Below are 17,114 nucleotides of genomic sequence, written 5' to 3'. Positions count from 1 at the left end.
TGGCAGCAGACTCTGAGCCAGAGCAGCCCCCCAGTCCCTCTCCCACGTCCAGAGCACCACATGGCCTCTCTAAGTCCCCACCTTGTGCAGGCGATGGGCGGGGAGGCCAGAGGAATGGGGAAGGTACGGGGAAGAAGCAGATGGAGGTGCAGAGAGAGAGGATGCTTTCCATCTAATAGCTCCTTAATGTACTCTGAAAATCACGCACAGGAATCAGTATTTGAGGGGCTCTAAGGCAGTGCTGAGTGACAGAAATGTTTCTGGGGCAGAAAACAGGAAATTGGTGGTGGGTCTTAGGAGGAAAAGGATCCAGTGTACTCTAAGTTTCAAAAGGAAGTGAGGAAAGATGGTACCAACCACATGGGACAGCCACATGGCCACAAAGAGGACGGTGGGGTGGGTAGCGGTTTGCACAGGGCACCGAGAAGTCCAGCAGCTGGGGGCGGGGGGCAGCGGCAACTTTAGAGTGGACCACAGAAGGACCCTTCATGGTAGAGGCACCTATGGTCAAGAGAGAGTCCTCGGGGATTCCCAGGGGCACAGAGCCTCAGCAGGGTGCAGAGGTGCTCACGCCCAGCCTTCACGGCCAGCACCAACAGGGATGCAGAGAAGAGCACCTCTGACATCTCAGGTCCCTGAAAGAGCCTTGGGTCTCAGACAGACGAGGCCAGGTAAAGGACAGAGGGGTGGACAGGAGAGCGCAGGGCGGGGTAGCACGGACAGGTGACAGAGGGGATGGGATGGGCGGCTGGGGGACGGAGCCACGGAAGGACAGGGAGGAGCACGGGGCGGGGCAGACGGGACCCGACCCTCCCCACTGCCCTGCTCACCGAGCTGCCGCGATGGGAGACTTCTTGGCGGGGTCCAGCAGGCCGCCCAGGCCGCCGGCCGGCTCCTCCCCCAGGGAGCGGGTGTCTTTGTTCAGCTGCTGCAGGCGGGAGCTGAGCTCGGTGATCACAGTTGGCTTGTCGTCTTCAGGCCCAGGGAGCCCCCGGCTCTCGACGGGGTCCCCCCACAGCTTGGACCTTCTCTGGAAGAGGTAGCGAGGGCGAGCAGGCCCGGCAGCAGAGGCCAGCCCGGCGGTGGCGGCGTGGTGCTGCTGGGCCATGAGCTCACTGTCGGAGGACTGCTTCAGCAGCGGGTCCCTGAAGGTCACCGGCCCCTTCCCCAGCGGGGACTTGAGCTTGGGCTTGGGAGGCACTGGTGGCTTCTCGAGTAGAAAAGTATGTCCGTCGGCGAAGGAGGTGTGGGTGTCCGTGAGCTCCCCGCTCTCCGAGCTCAGGGTGGACATGCTGGACACGGTGGAGATGGTGCTCGTGGTCTCCAGGTGGGGGTCGCTGGAGCTGCGCGTGTCGGCCTCCTCCACCCCCGAATCCGCTGCGGACTCTGGGGCGGGCGGCGGCTCGCTGCTCGGCTTCCCTGAGGCCGGGCCTGGCACCGTGGTGGGCGAGGGGCCGGGGCCGGGGAGTGGCGTGGCCAGCAGGACCCCGTTGGCAAACTCTTCGGGAGGCGGCACGAGTCCGATGCGGGCCAGCTCCTCTCTGGTCTCCTCGTCGCTGGAGGACAGCTGGGCTGGCGGCAGGTTCACAGCGAATACCAGCTCCGGCTCCTCCTCGGAGCTGCCCTGGCCGGGCCCGGGGTCGGTGGGGGCACTGCCGGGGGGCTGGGCCCGGGGGCTCGGCAGGGGCTCTGCGACCACAGCTGACTGAGTGGGGGCCGGGGCCAGCTCCGGAGTGCCAGGGCGCTGCTCTTCGGCCCCCAGCCCACTGGGCTCGTGCCCGTTGCTGGTGGCGTGCACAACGATGAGGCCAGCGGGCCGCTGCAGGGACGTGTCCAGGACGCTGAGGATCATGGACTTCTTGTCCTCCGGAGACTTGCGCTCCTCCCGGGGCACCTTCTCGGGCTCCCTCCGCGCAGGCACGGGAACCCAGGCTGGGCTCCTGGGGGAGAAGGCTGGCGAAGCCAGAGGCCCTCGCTCCGAGTCCCGGGCCTGCACATCCACAAACAAGGGCCCGGGCCGGTCGGTGTCGGGGCTGTGCACAGGTGTCGGGGACCGGGAGGGCGCCTGGGAGGCCAGAGCCCGCTCGCGAGCCGCCAGGGCCAGGGCCAAGGGAGAGCTAGGGTCCAGGGGTTTCCCGGTGAGCGGGTGGATGAAAGTGGAGCCGGAAGGCCCAAGGCTCGGGCCGCTGACCAATGGCTTCAGAGCAGAGACTGGGGAGGGCAGCAGCAGGTCGCGGCCGGTAATGGTGGCGCCGGGTCCCAGAAGGCGCTCGTCGATGGAGCGCGAGGGCTGCAGGGAAGGCATGTCCGCGCTCGGAGAGGCGCCCTCGATGGCGCCCACAGACAGGAACACGGTGGAGCGCCGCCGCTCCTCCAGCCGCCGGTCCTTGCCTGGGGCCGGGCCGCCAAACGCCAGCCCGGGGCCGTCTCCGGGGCCGTAGTCGAGGCCGCTGGGCCGAGGACCGCGGTGCGTCGGGGAGGGCTCCCTGGCGAAGCTGCCGACGACCGGGCCGGGGCTGCCCACGGCCAGGGCCGCGCGCTCCTGCGCATCCTCCACCTGCAGCTGCTTCACCAGCGGGCTCTTGCGGCGCTGAGGTTTGGACGGCGCGAAGAGGCTGGCGCTGAAGGCGCCCAGGTTGGCGTAGGGGCTGTCGGGGCCCGGCGGCCGCGGCCGCCGCTTGGGGCGTTCCGGCGGGGTGGCCGCTGGCGGGGGCCGAGAGGCGTCGGCCGCCTCGGGCGCCGAGTCCTGCAGGATGATCATGGAGCGCGCGCGCTTCTGCCGCTCCGGGTAAGGCAGCGGACCCAGGGCCGCGCCGGAATCATACAGGCCCGGGGCGCCCGCGCCCAGGCGCGCCTCCAGGCCGGGTTTGAAGCTGGAGCGCACGGTGTCGTAGGCGCGGCCCGGAGGCGGCGGTGGCGAGAAGGCGGGGGGTGGCCCAGAGTCGAAGTAGTAGGGGGCAGGAGGGGGCGGCGGCGCGGTCTGCGGAGGGGGCGGGATGCCACGGCCCTCGCGCACCGAGTCCTGCATCGACGTGCTCCTCGGGAAGCGCCCCTCCAGCAGGGACGCCAGCTTCTCGTCCTCCCCTGCAGACAGAGGCCCTGGTGAGCCCAGCCGTGGCACCGAGGGCCAGGGCCTGCGAGGAGGCCCCTCCGGACCTGGACGCCTGCCCTCTCCCCACCCCCGGGGGCAGCCCAGGTCCCGGGCGCAAAGGCATCTTCAAAATCTGCTAGGGCTGCTGGCCTGCCCGCCGGAGGATGGAGTCAGGGTGGGTGTGGGCACTGGGGTTACAGAGCAGAGGGAGACACGGGGAGACACGGAGAGCCCAGGGCAGGGGGTCTGAGCAAGGTCCTCAGGCTGGACTGGTCCCGGAAGGCCAGGCTCTGCACCTCAAGCCGGGCGTCAGGTTGGTAGGGCTCCTGCGGACTGGGGAGAGGGATGGGTTCAAATACAGGGGAGAGGAGGGCCCAGCAGCAGAGACTTTTGAGAGAAGACTCCAACTCTGACCCATGGAGAGGGCCCAAAGACAGCAGCCCCCACCCACCCCTACCCCAGCAGTGGGGACGGAACTGCAGAGAAGGGCGAGGGGTGGTCGGAGCAGGCCTTCCCGCCCAAGATTGAGCAAGGCCTCCTCTTGAGCCACCAGCAGCGGAATAAGCAGGTGTCACTGGGAGGCCCTGGTGGCAACCGGGGTTGGAGGAAGGGAGACAGTCAGATATAAGGGGGAACTCTCTCAAGCAGGAGTGATTCACTGTAGGCAAGGGGACAACAGGACTGTGGCCAGGAAGAGAGAGCTGAGGCCCGGGTGAGTGGTGCTCTGTGAAGAGACAGGTCCAGAGAGGCTCCATCCTAGCGACCCGTGGGCACTGGGCTGAGGGAGGCTGCCAGGAGGTCATACCATAGCCCTTGTTGCTGTTCAGTCACTAAGGCATTTTCTTTGCGACCCCATGAACTGCCGTAGCCCTAGTGGCAGAAATTCGGGAAGGCTGGGCAGAGGAGGGATGGCAGGCTGAGCACGTGACCCACATTTCAGCTTGACTCCTTACTGGCTGTGTAAGCCTACGCCAGGCCCTGAGCCCCTCGACGCCCCAGTTCTCTCGTGGACAACACAGAGTTAAAATGAACCCTACCTCCTGCCTCACTCCGATGCCATTAGGGTCTGTGCAAGAGCAGGGCTGGAACGCGCAGGGCCCCCACTGTCCTGCCACCTCGCTAGAACCTGGCGGGGCCTCCCAGCTGCCCGTGTGCAGTGCGGACAGCTGGGCCGCCCACGCGCTCAGTCAGGCTGCAGGCGACGAACAGCCCAGGCCAAGGAGAGTGGACGAGCGGCTCCTCAGAGCTGACGCCCAGGGCTCTGGGAAGACTGCTTGTGGATCTACACCTGGCCTGGCTCAGGGCTTGGCCGCATTCCCGTGCAGACCGCCTGTCCCCACCCACCGCCCCCCGCCGCCGTGGCACTCTACCAGTCCACCCACATAGCACTGCCCGCCCGTGTCTGCGTAACAGCACCGCAAGGGGCGTGTGGTGGGGCTGGGGGCCTTTGGTGTGCGATAAGGCTTGAATTCCAGTTCTGCCAGTTACTGTCTGATGTTTCTTCGCCTCCTGACACCTCAGCTTCCTCATCTCTGGAGACCTGCCCCCTCCCACGGAAGTGTGACGTGGAGCCGTTTAAAGCTTAGAGCACAGGGCTGAGCACCCAGAAGCACCCCAGGAAGGCAGCTACAGTCGTCATCACCATCATCATTTTTAGGTCTGCCTTCCACCCCCACTGCTGGACACAGATTCTGGGCCAGGTTTGGCCTGGGTCTCCTCCCCGCCACATTTCTTGCGCGGCATATAAACGCAGCTCAACACCCACCAGCTTGTGCACGAGCTGGAGCCACGCGGGACCAGCTAGCGCTCCTGGAGGATGCAGGAGGTTTGGCACACCGCGTTCTAAGGCAGGGTGAAGACAAGCCACTTGCCTTGGGGTGAAAATGGGACTCTGTTCTGACGCAGAGCAGGTGGGGCCCTCTGCCCAAATAATAAACCTAGGCATTTCTCCAGCACTTTCTGTGCACCAGCCTCAAGATGCAGGACTACAGCTACTATCAGCATGAGTACAGCCCTCTGAGTGAACCTCAGAGTGGCCTTAGGAGGTAGGTACTAGATGGTCCTCAGGTTTATGGGTCAGGACCCTGAATTTCAAGGATTGAGATGTGTGGCCAGGGTCACATAGACAGGACAAGGGGTGAGGAGCCCCAGAGTCTTGATACCTCCATCAACATTCAAGTGAGTGACAGGTGGCAGGCTAGGGCATGGAGGATTAAAGACGAGCTCCCTGTGGACTGAGCCCAGGAGCGTCCAGGAAGGGAAACCCTGGCAATCTCCACCAAGCGGTTCACAGCCTGAAGGACAGGCACTTAGATCTGGACCTGCGGGGCTCAGTACTGGGACTGGGAGGGGCTGAGGGACAGGTCATCCAGAGAGAGTGAGGGTGGGGGGATAACAGTGCATGCGGAGCCAAGTCAGAAGGAGACAGAGACAAACATCCCCAGATGAAGCGGCAGAGGATGGCCTAGGGCCCCGAGGCAACGCGGAGCCCACAGAGGAGTAACTCCAGGGATGCAAGGTGATCTCTGCACTGCAGAAGCCCACAGAGGAGTAACTCCAGGGATGCAAGGTGATCTCTGCACTGCAGAAGCCCACAGAGGAGTAACTCCAGGGATGCAAGGTGATCTCTGCACTGCAGAAGCCCCCTTTGGCCAAGGAGGTGGACTGGAGGGTAAACAGAGGGTGAAGCCTGGGCGGCGGTCACAGGGAGACCCAAGCTGGGGCTTCAGAGACTGAGGCACGAGACAGCGAGGCCTGGCCAGGCAGGGCTGCCAGGTGTGTGAGGGAGCGCACCACTCCTATTAGGTGGGGCAGCCAGAGCATGAGGAGGAAACACAGATGCCCAGGGCTTAGGCCAGGGAGGTGAGGGGGACGTGCTTCTTGGCTCCAAAATAGCTGCACTCTCCTATGCCCTCTTCCCCAACCTTCCACCTACAGAAATGACCCTAGCAGTCTCTGAAGGACCACTGCTCAGCAACTCACCCCCTTATCTCCCAGAAACCCCCAGGCGCCCTGCATGTCTGAACCCAAACACACACTCCCCAGCCTTCCTTGACACCCAAGCATGACTGGTCCTCCCTAGTAAATATGCCTGCATACCCACCATGCAACTGCTGAGCTGAGCTGTCTGCAAACATGTCACCTCCCCCAACTGAGTCCCCAGACCCTGCCCAGCATCAGTTTAGAGTGTGTATTAAGCAGCAGAGCCCTGGGGTGAATAAGGGATTGGGTTTGCCATCAGTTTGCAGCTGATTGGCCAGATGAGTGGACAGAAGACAGGCAAGGCAGCTGTGTGACCTGGAGCAAGTCATTTTTCCTCTTTGCCTCAGTTTCCTCATCTGCAATCTAGAGGTACTGACAGTGTTGTCTAAGGAAGGCTACTGTAAGTAGTAAATGAACCAGCACATGTAAACACATGCTCGAGTAAGCACTGGCATGTACTCTGCTGGGCATCGGGCACACAGGAATAAAGGGGTGGGCAGGCAGAGGGGTCAGCGGGTGAACAGATGGACAGAAAACTGGACGTGTCTGTGGGTGGATGGATGGACAGGTGGGGAGGTAAGGGGGCCCCGATGCCTACAGGGAGGCATGGTGGGGAGGGCTTCTTAGATGATCCAGCCCAGGGTCAGGGGAGGAGGTGGCCAAGGGTGAGGGGAAACGAGGCCCCATGGGGACAGGTGCCGAAGGCAAAGAGGCCGACACAGCCTTGAGAAAGACCCACGTCCCGCAGGCGAGAGATGGAGACTAAGAACCGAGGGGGAAACGGCAACTGTCCTTGAAGTCCTAGAGAGGAAGACTTCAAGGAGGAGGGAGCAGGAAAGTCAAGTGTGTCCCCTGGGAGGGATCCCCTGGTGGGAACAATTTCAGTGTTAAGTATGGACAAAGCTGGCCTGCCCCAGGCCAAGAGGCAGGTAGGGAGACAGCAAATAGGGAGACTTCTGCAGAAAACTGCCTGTGAAGGAGAGGAGGGACGTAGAGACGTAGCTGGAGTGCTGGAGAGGGGAGGAGGCGGTTCAAGGGGAGAGTAGCTTTAGCATCAGAAGTGTGACATGAGCTCGGGCTGCAGGGGCACAGCCAGGCAGGGTACAGGAGAGCCAGGGACAGGGACGCCGGTGTCTGTGGGACGGCGGGACCGGGGTGCCCGCTGGTGGGGAGGGATGGGGAGAAGCCTCAGGGGTATCTTTCAGCAAAGTATCTCTTGGTTGGGTGAAGGACTGACATCCCCTCGCCCCCATCTATGTCCACAAACAAATGAGATTCCTGGGCCGCCGCCAGGCAGAGGCAGGACCCGGAGAGAAACTGTCAACCTCAGTTGAAGGGTGGGAAGAGACAGGGGCCTCCAGCCCGGCACCCACTCCAGACCCACCCAGTCCTCCAGCCCCATGCAGCCCCCAGCCCAGCCATACCTACAGACTTGGTCCGTGGAATCCCCTTCCGCAGGGAGCCTGGCAGCTTCTCCGGGCCTGGGAGGCCCTGGCGCTCAAACAGTGACTGTGAGAGTTGGAGGGGGCAGGGGTATATGGAGGTTCTAGAGCACCAGGGTCCCTAGTTCCCCATCCAGCCCCACCCATCCTCCTCCTAAGCCTGAGATCAGCCCCTCCATGTGCTAATTCCAGCAGCCCTGGTGCCCATGGTGCTGACACAGAAGCCAGACCCAGGTCCTGCCTCCGAGGAGCAGGGGCAGAGCTGTGGGACCCAGGCAGCCTTGGGCAGGGTTCTTGCAGACAGGGGCCTCGGTGAGGCTGGGGGGGGGGGGGGGGGGGCGGGTGGAAACAGCCCAGAAGTGGGCGGTGGGGGACAGAGGCACACCATGCTGTGGCCTCAGCTGGGCTAGGGTCCTTGCTCCAGGGGGCAGAGAGCCTGCCTAAGGCAGGAGGCATCGAGCACCACAGCCAGAAGGGTGAGCACTCAGCACGCTTTAACTGTGGCTGTTCGGGGAACTCAGATGGCCCCCAGCGTCTTCGGAAGAGGCTTTGGGGTCCTTCACCCCCACCCCTGAAGAGTGGAGTCCAAATGAGGGACCCTCACCCTCCACATGCACGAGCGGGGGGAGGGGACGCGGCCCCGTGGCCCCGTGGCCCGCCCACGGCCCTGCCCCCGGCTCAGGCGGGCTTACGCTGATCTCAGCGGGGGTGATCCTCCGGCTGGTGGGCCGCTGCTTGACGGTGGCCGCTCTCGAGTCCGCATCCGCGATGTCGGGCCTCAGTGCCGGCTCCGCGGCGGCCGCCAGGATCTCGTCCAGCTTCTCTGCACAGCCAGAGAGGTGCTGCCTCAGCCACGGGGCCCCTGAACCTGCGACAGCCCTCTGCAGCCCCAGACACACCCTCCCGCAAAGCTGGTCCTCCCGGGGCTGCTGACAGAGGCCGCCTGGCCCAGCCCGGCCCGGCCTTCCCTCCCCAAGGCATGCGCTCCTGACCCAAGATAGGAGGCCTGGGACTTGTGTCCCATCCAAGCCCCGCACCCGCCAGAACCAGCCCCCACTCCAGCCTGGCCTCTCCTCTCAGGGATGCTCCAGGTAAATCCATGATCGCGGCTCCAGGAAAGCCTGGCTGGCCATGAAGGGGAGGACCAGGGCAGGGGCAAGACTGTTCAGAGCCAGAGACTTCCTGAGTTTCCCAGTTTCCCGCTGCCCTTCCGTTATTCCCATCTGCACCCTCACTGCACCGAGGCAAGCAGCAGCTCCAGAACAGACCCTGGTGCACAGCCAGGTCCATAAAGATGTGCGTAAACCAAAACCAGGGAGGGGGTAGCGAGCGGTTCACTGCCCCAGCTAGAGACCTAAAGCACAGCTCTATGCAGATGAGGAGGCCCCAGAACCTACAGCTCGAAAGGCAGCTCCATCTAGGTGGGAAGTGCTAAGATGAGGCTATTGGGAGAGGCAATGCTGAGGGGCTTCCAGCAGCCCCTCAGAAAGCTGCCCCAGAAGCTAGGAGGGAGAAGGACCAGCCTGGGGCTGAGGCCTAAACCAGGTGCCCTCGGGAGGCACTCTTTGCAAATCTGTTATGAAAGAACAGCTTTGCTTGCTCGTTTCTCTTAAAGCTATTTAATGTTTTGGAAAGCAGTAGTTTTAATGAACAACATGACTTGGAGATTCTGTTAAACAAGTGTGTCTGGATGACTGGGGAGGGTCCACTTAGGGCCAGCACGCGGGACACAGCAGAGAGGGAGGCAGCCCCACTGTCTGCCCGGCTGCCCCCTGGCCTGGCTGTCCGTAGCCCCACTGCGACCCACCTGTCACTCAGCCACCAACCCCCCGAGCCCCACCCCCCACACATCTGCTACAACTAGCCACCTGACGCCCCAAGTGCCCCAGCGGGAGCGCGGCGGTCAGCACGACACCTCCTCCCAGCACTGCTCGGCGACTGCCACAGGGGCGGAAACAAACTCCTCTGAGATCTCCAGTCCCATCCTGTATGCTGACTGTCCTGACCTAGTCTCTTTGTGCCTTGATTTCCTGATCTGATAAAACAGGCATAAAAAGGTGCCCGCTTCAGCACCAGTGTGTTGTGAGAATCAGCACATTCGGCCCAAGGGCTGCAGCTGCGTCTGGCTCAAGGCAGGCACTAAGGATACACTTTCTACAGCCCTTCTTGTCTCTGCACCTCACCTCCCCAGACAGCCCGTGAGGAGGAGAGAGCAATCGGCCGTCCGTGCCTTCGTGTCCTGAGCATCCAACCCAGGCCCCAAATACATGGAAGTTCAGCAAATGCTGGAGTCACCAGCAAAACACACTTTTATCTGCAGACCAGCCCACTTGGCCTGTGCACAGCTCTCAGCACCCCCAGGGGCAGTGGGGGTCAGAGGGGCCTTCCTTTTGCTTCTGGAATGAGGTGAGTGATTTCCTTTCAGAAGCTGAATCCCCATCACCACCATTTGCTAAGTCCCTTGTGGCTCAGCTGGGAAAGAATCCAGCTGCAATGTGGGAGACCTGGGTTCGATCCCTGGGTTGGGAAGATCCCCTGGACAAGCAAACGGCTACCCACTCCAGTATTCTGGCCTGGAGAATCCCATGGACTGTACAGTCCATGGGTCGCAAAGAGACGGACACGACAGAACAACTTTCACTTTCACTTTTCACTTGGTGACTTCCAGCGTGAGAAGAGACCACGATTCCTCTCATCCCGCAACAGCCACAGGCAGAGGACACAAGTACTGTCTCCACTTCACCAGCAAGAATCTGAAGCTCTGGGGAGAGGAGCTGCCCCAAATCACAGATCCAATAAGAGATCAGGCTTCACAACCAGATTATCCAGAAATCGCAGACATAACGACATGAGCAGAGAGAAAATATTTCCATGTGCCACACAGGGTACATGCTCACCTGAGCTGGGTATTTACATGCTGCATCTCTAGGTCCAGAAGAACTCAGTTCCAGAGACACAAAGCAAGTTAGCAAAGCAAAACCACCACTGGCCACCAGCAAGGGGGCCCGAGGCCAGACAAGACTTATTTTCAAAAGGAAAAGAACGGAGAATTCTGCAAACTACAAGCTGGTGAGCTTGACCACAATCCCCAACAAAACGAGAAAAAATATATTCTTAAATAAATTATTTTAGATTCTTAAAGAAAGAAGAAATGAAGGCCATTAGGAACCAGGCCTGGGGCCCTGGAACTGCTCAGTCCCACTGCCCGCAGCCACGCTGGGTGTGGGGACCAGACACGGCAGGGATGCAGCTGGGGACGCACCTCTCTGGACCAGGACCCAAGAGGGGATGAAGGGCCTTCAGGGGCGATGAATCGCCACCACGTCCCCTACAACCGGAAGCATCACACAGGCCACAGCAGAGCACCCTGGAAGCCCCGCTAAATGAGCTGAGGGCAGAACCAAAACATTCCTAAGATAGCGTCTTTGTCTGCCTCAAAGGTGCGAAGAAAAGTGTCCCCAGAGGAGACCCAGTCATCTGTTTTCTACCTGAAAAGACCCTGGGGAAAGCCTTTCACCTGGGACTGGGGCAAGGACTGGGAAAACTCAGAGGCAAGATCGCTGGTCACACGGGGAACCCGGGCTGAGACAGGTGAGTGTGCCCCACACACAGGGAACGCCCAGCAGACCAGGACTGGGGAGGCACCAGGCACAAAGAGGTCGGGACACACAACCGAGCCCTCGCAGGCTCCCCTCTGGCATGGACGGCCGCATGGCAGACAGAGGCTCACGGCCACCGGACAGGTGGAGCCTGCAGACGCGGGAACTCAGCACCCAGGCCCAGCCTCTCTCCTCCCATGGATGCTGCGCCCGGTGCAGCCAGGCCAGACACACGGATGTGCAGGAAGGAGGCTCAAAGGATGGAGGGGGCAGCCTGATGGGAGGAACGGGGTGCTGAAGGCCACCCAGCTGCGGGGCCCTGATCCCTGCCCTGAAAGGATGTCAGCACTCGCCTGAACCCCACAACAGACCAGGGCAGAAACAGAACCCACACACCAGGCACAGGAGTCCCAGAAAACAATCCAAGCTCGGGCTGAGCACCCGGGCCCCCGCCCCCACCGGCCCAGCCACTCTGTCGCCCCAGGGAGCTCCTCGGCTGGGCCCCCTGGAAGCCCTCCTCCGCTCCAGGCCTGGCACAGGCCGTGGCTTCCCCTGGGGGGCTCTTCTAGCTCTATCTCAGACTCCCACGCCCTCACACCACCGCCCAGCCCGCCCGAGCCCCCAAGGCCTGTGGCTACACTCACCAGCCCAGCCCAGCCCGTCTGACCCTTCCCAGGTCTTTCTACTGTGCCCCTAAACAGGAGGGTACAGCGCAGGCCTCCAGACCCCCTGACTTGACACACCTTCCCTCGCCAGGGGTCAGGCAAAGCTGGGCCTGGGGCACAGCAGATGACTCACCCCCTTTCCTTCTCCGAATGGAGGCTTGGAATCAAGAAAGAGTAAACGGGGTGAGAGGCAGACTTTGTCCCTCGGCACCTGGGCTCCACCCCCGCTCCCACCCCCCTCCCCCACCCCCTCCCTCCCAGCCTGTACCCCGGCAGGTTGTAAGTGGCACATCTACCCGAATGCCAAGTTGGTACAGGAAATTCAAGGTGGGAACCCAAGCAGGGACAATGCTGTGTGCATGCACACACACACACGCTCACACACACATGCAGACATGCACACGTGAATGCATGGCTAAATCATACTTGGTTGAATCAAATGTTTGTTCAGAAAAAAGGCCAAACCTCATAAAAACCCACTTCAGAGACCATCAATGGTGCGATGGTCGCCCATGAGCGTTCCGGAAGTATGCTTCCAAAACAGGCAGGTCAGTGTGCCTGCCGGACCATGGCCAGTCAGGGAGCACCCCCAGCACGGCCACTGCCCTGACGTTCTCACCCCTAAGTGAAAGGAGCCCAGCAGTCCCAGGGTTCTTATGAGAAACAGGACGAGCCGGAGGTGCTCCGGCCCCTCAGGGCCCCTCGGCCTTGGCCCCCGCTGGCTTCTACTGCCCCAGGATGCCCGGGCCAAGCTATGGGCTGAGCACTTGGTGACTGAGACGTCCTGCCCGCCCCCCTCCTCCCCCTCCTCGCTTCTTCTCACAGGGAGAGTCCCTACCCAACCCCTTCCTCTAACCCAACTTCCGCCAGCCTGCTCGGCCCCCTCTGCTGGGACACCACCCCCTGGACACACCTCCCTTCCCCTTCCTCCTGAGGACCCTCTGAACAGCAAGGCACCATCTGGCCTGAGCCCCATCCTTGCCACCTGCTTCTTCTGTGGCCTCATATTTTCTTTTTTTTCCCACATGTTCAGGTCCTCGTCTCAATAGATTGCAGGACACCTGAGGGCCCTATCTGCCCTTGATGTTGTGACATAAAAGTAATGTGTTTATGCTGGCAAGGAACCCATGGGTCTTATTTCCACCTTTTAAAAGCACAGTGAATCATGGAATGATTGCTTAGGCACCTGAGAAGACCCTGATGCCAGCCTGGCTTTCTCAAACCATATGTCAGGAGAAGGTCAGCAAGTGGGCTGGCTCCCCAGAACAACTGTCTTCGGGGGCAGGAGTGGTCTTCCTGTGCTCCTGGCCACCGAGGCCCTTCTCACAACAGAGCCACAGGAAGGGCTTGGGTCCAGTTCAGTTAAAACTGCGACCCCTCACTCAGCAGTGTGCACAGAGGCTCTGTGCGAAGCTGTCCCTTCCCCTTCCCCAGACTCTGTTCAGGAAAAGCTGGTGGAAGGATCTGACCTCAGGCCGCAAGAGTGAGCCCCTTCCCTCTGGAAGACGGGCCAGCGGAGCAACCCTGTCAGAAGGCAGCAGAGGAAACACCCAGACCTGAGAGGAAGAAGCCTCTTCTTCCACGCACTGGTCTCTGCAGACAGAAGCAGCCCAGAAAGCAAAAGGCAGTTCTGTTTCTGCAGGGCAGAGTCCCTGAGTCCCTGGATGACAGGCTGTCCAAGCACCTCTTTGTGCAAAGCGGGGAGGATCCCTTCTGAACGTGCAGCTGAACAGGGCCTCTGGCAGGAGACTTCTGGGAACCACCCACCAGAGCCTAGTGTGGGGCCTAGCCACATCCACTGCTGACTGGCATCTGTCTATCGATCGGTTTGGAGCCTCAATCAGTGTGATGGATCAGCTCCCCCTGACTAGTCTCAGACCCCTGTGACCCTGGGGCCCAGAGTCCGCCCACTTCTCTCCCGTACTCTTGACTGAGGAGTTTACTGGACACAGAATTCCAGGTGGAAAAGCATTCTGACTCAAGACTTTGAAGTTACTGTCCCATTGTCTTCCAGAATCTGCTGCTGCTGACGATGACTCTGCTGTCGGTCTGACCCCTGTTCTTTCTAAGTCATCGTTCTCTGGCAGTTAAGAGTCTCCCTTTCACCTGTGGTGCTGTGAACTCTTACTACCAGAGGTAGCTTTGTTTCCACTTCACTGCTTCAGACTTAGACTCCTGCATCCTGGATCCTCACGTCCTTGTTCAATTTTAGAAAAGTCTGTCATTTACTCTTCAAATACTGCCTCTTCCTCAATTCTTTTACCCTTTCCTTCTGGGGCTTTATTTAGGCTGTCTGGTTTGCCCTCCATATCTCTTTTCTGCTCTTTGATAATTTCCATCTCCTTATCTTTCTGTGCTGAATTTTGGGTAATCTCAGATTTATCATTTAGGTCAGTATACTGTTCCCCAGGCATAGATTTTTAAAATCTCAGTGGCTAAACTTTGTTTCAGTAACAGTTCTTTAGGAATCCTCTTAAAATCTGCTTATTTTTCTCACTGTCCTGTCCTTGCCTTATGAGTTCTGTTAAACTTGGTGTTTAAACACCTTGACTTGTCTCTTTCACATTATTCTAGGATTCCTAGCTCTTCTGATGCTAATTCCAGTTTGGGGCTTGGTTTTAGCTTCTCCACATCTCTTGGGTTTTGTAGGGGCATCAGAGCCCTGATCCCTTGCCCTCAGGATCTGTATCTGTCCCAAGACCTCATGGATTATGGAAGCATTAGCTTCCTCGCACACTCTTGGCTCTGATTTCTCTCTTCATTTTTGAGAACTGAGAAATTCCTCTCCCTTCATTTTGAATTGGCTGTATATTTTTTTAAAGTTTTGCTTTATTCAGAATATTTATGGGAAGACAGTCCTGGCCACGTCAGCTCAATCTGTCTTGGTGGCTGTCCTCCCCACTGAACCAAACTGCAGTCAACAACACCTGCTTGGAAGGGAGTGGCTCAGCAAAGGACTGGGTCAGGGGTCAGTCCATGAGGAAAATCAGAAGTAATTTTAGGGAACAGGTAAGGGCTCTTTCTATGGCTGGGGCAGAACCAAGCCTGAAACCAGGGTTGGGGCTCAGTCTAGAACCATGATCAAGGCCCTTCCTGTGCCCAGCACTGGGTCACAGCTCATCTTAGGACCAGAGTCAGGGTCCTTCTATGGCTGGAACCAGACTAGGATTGAGTCCAGATTATAGAAGGATAGAGCATGTTAGCAGTCATGTATATTGGAACATGCCATGATGAAGATATTCATGGTCATATAAGTTGGGGCATGACCACTACTGACTGTCCATATGTCAGGACACGGTCAAGTATATCCGAACACGCCAATGATGAGGCTACTGGTGGCCATCCTGGGACTGTGGCCCCCACATGTCCATCCAAGCCCCAACACCCTCTTCTTTGCCTCCGGCCACTCCTGAGGGCCTGTTCCACCACTGTACCAGCAATGTTCACGCAGCCCTGAGGTCAGCAGGTCACTGTAATTACCCTGCTTAGCGGATGCGTACGTAGGTGCTAAGAGGGTTAGGGAGGCACAGACCGCACAGTTAGTGCCTGGAGCAAAGCTCAGGGCCCCTCTTCTCACTTGCATGAAATGAAGGAGCAAAGGCACACTGGAGGCGGGGGCACCGGGGCAGCACGTGCACATGCAGGCCAGCACCCTGGCGGCCAGGCCCTGCTCCTGTCCCCCAGACCCAGGCACCCCACTGTCCGTCCCCAGCCCTGCCCCCCGCCCCATACCTCCTCCCTCTTCAGCCCAATTCCCCGACCGCTCCAGCACCCACGCATCTACCTCTGACCTATCCATACATCCGTCTGTCCATTCGTCCTCCCTTCTGTCTCTGCCTGAGTTTGGCCGGCTCCCCCACCCGGCCCCCCACCCGGGCTGTCTGCCCCCACCTGCCCCGCTGCTCACCAAGCTCCTCAAGCTCTGCTGTCATGGACTTGGAGCGCAGGGTCAGCGTCGTGCTGGGGGCTCTCTTAGGGGGTGGCGGGGCTGCAAAGAAGAGGGGGGCCTTGGACCTCCTGCCCAGCAGCAGGCAGCGTGGCGTGGCCAGGCGCAGGTGCCACCTGTGCCCCACCGCCTGGACTTCCTCGTACTCCCGGGAGGACGAGTCACACTGAGCCAGGATCTTGTTGAGGCTGCGGCTGGATGCAAACTTCTTCATGGTGCTGGGAGCTCGGCGGGGCTGAAGGTCAGGCTGGGCCAGGGCCACTGGGGCCTCAGGAGGCGGTCAGGGCCCCAGGGAGCTCACAGGCCGGCGGGCCCCGGCCCGGGACCCAGGCTGCAGTTTCCAGGGCTGAGCAGGGGACCCCAGAGCCATGGGGTGGGGGCTGGGAGGGGTCTCCCGCGAGCCGGGCTCCTGCCGCTCCAGGGCTCCCCCAGGCCCCGGAGGCCACTGCCCCGCTGGGGGCCGGGGTGTGGGCAGCCAGGCCGGGGCCTGGGCAGGGGCGGCGAGCGACACAGCCCGGGCGGCGCCGGCGCGGGGAGAAGACGCTTTTCCTGTTCCCGCAGGTGCCGCCTCCCCCTTCCCTCCGACAATAAGCGGCGGCGGCGGCGGCAGCGTCAACCTCACAGTTGCCATGGCAACCCCGGCCTCCAGGCAGCTGCTGGCAGCGTTGGGAAGGAGGGCTCTTCCATGCCAGGGGCTGGGGGGCACCGGGAAGGACGGGGCAGGAATCTTAGGAGGGCAACCTGGAGTCAGGGGTCAGAAGCTGGGGAAGGGCTGGCTGGCTGACGTCAGGGATGGGTGCCCAGGCCACGCACGTGGGTGTTCGCCTAGGTTCAGGCCCCCGAGGTCAGCAGTCTAGGCTGCAGCGAGGAGAGGAGCGTGGGCCCGGGGTCAAAGGTCTAAGGTCAGGGGACAGAAGGGGAACCCAACACTCACCTCTGCGTCGAGCCCCATCCTCTTCGGGCTTCCTGGTCACTGACACCACCTTCATGACGAGGCGGTTCCCGCCCTGGCGGATCAGAGCCACGACCTGCTTGTGTCCGACTTTCACCACGTTCACGCCGTTCACCTGCGACGGCCAGGGCCGGGGTGGGGTCCAGTGAGGCCTCCCGGGCGTGGAGGCCAGTACCCACGGGCGCGCGCGGAAGGCCCAGCCTCACCTCGATGAGGAAGTCTCCCGTGCGCAGCCCTGCCCTCCAGGCCACGCCCTCCACATCCACCGACTCGAGGTATTGGAGCGCAGGGAAGGCCGGCGTGGGCGTGAACTCCTCGATGGGAGTCTCTGCTGTGGGGCGGGGTGGGGGCGATCAACTGGGGCGCCGCCAGGGCGGTCCTCCCGTGCCCGGCCTGGGCCGGAAGGCCGCACACAGGGCTGCCCAGGGCAAGAAGAG

General features: G+C 60.9%; 1 protein-coding gene across 4 annotated transcripts in view; it reads right to left on the bottom strand.

Moving 5' to 3' along the window:
- The window catches only part of SHANK3 (SH3 and multiple ankyrin repeat domains 3), a 50,896-nt gene that overhangs the window by 11,083 nt on the left and 22,699 nt on the right, over positions 1–17,114 (bottom strand). For 3 of the 4 annotated variants that reach the window (XM_070790707.1, XM_070790710.1, XM_070790711.1), the window contains exons 16-22: positions 16,884–17,008; positions 16,660–16,792; positions 15,687–15,767; positions 11,913–11,936; positions 8,208–8,338; positions 7,498–7,582; positions 831–3,084 (exon numbers count right to left, since the gene is read on the bottom strand). In XM_070790707.1, the coding sequence (XP_070646808.1) occupies positions 831–3,084; positions 7,498–7,582; positions 8,208–8,338; positions 11,913–11,936; positions 15,687–15,767; positions 16,660–16,792; positions 16,884–17,008 (2,833 nt within the window). The remainder of the gene's footprint in view (positions 1–830; positions 3,085–7,497; positions 7,583–8,207; positions 8,339–11,912; positions 11,937–15,686; positions 15,768–16,659; positions 16,793–16,883; positions 17,009–17,114) is intronic. The other variant, XM_070790709.1, reaches the window with a different exon arrangement.

The sequence above is a fragment of the Bos indicus genome, chromosome 5 (genome assembly GCF_029378745.1).
Source record: "Bos indicus isolate NIAB-ARS_2022 breed Sahiwal x Tharparkar chromosome 5, NIAB-ARS_B.indTharparkar_mat_pri_1.0, whole genome shotgun sequence".
Lineage (NCBI taxonomy): Eukaryota > Metazoa > Chordata > Mammalia > Artiodactyla > Bovidae > Bos > Bos indicus.
This window is presented reverse-complemented; position numbering and strand designations above follow the sequence as displayed.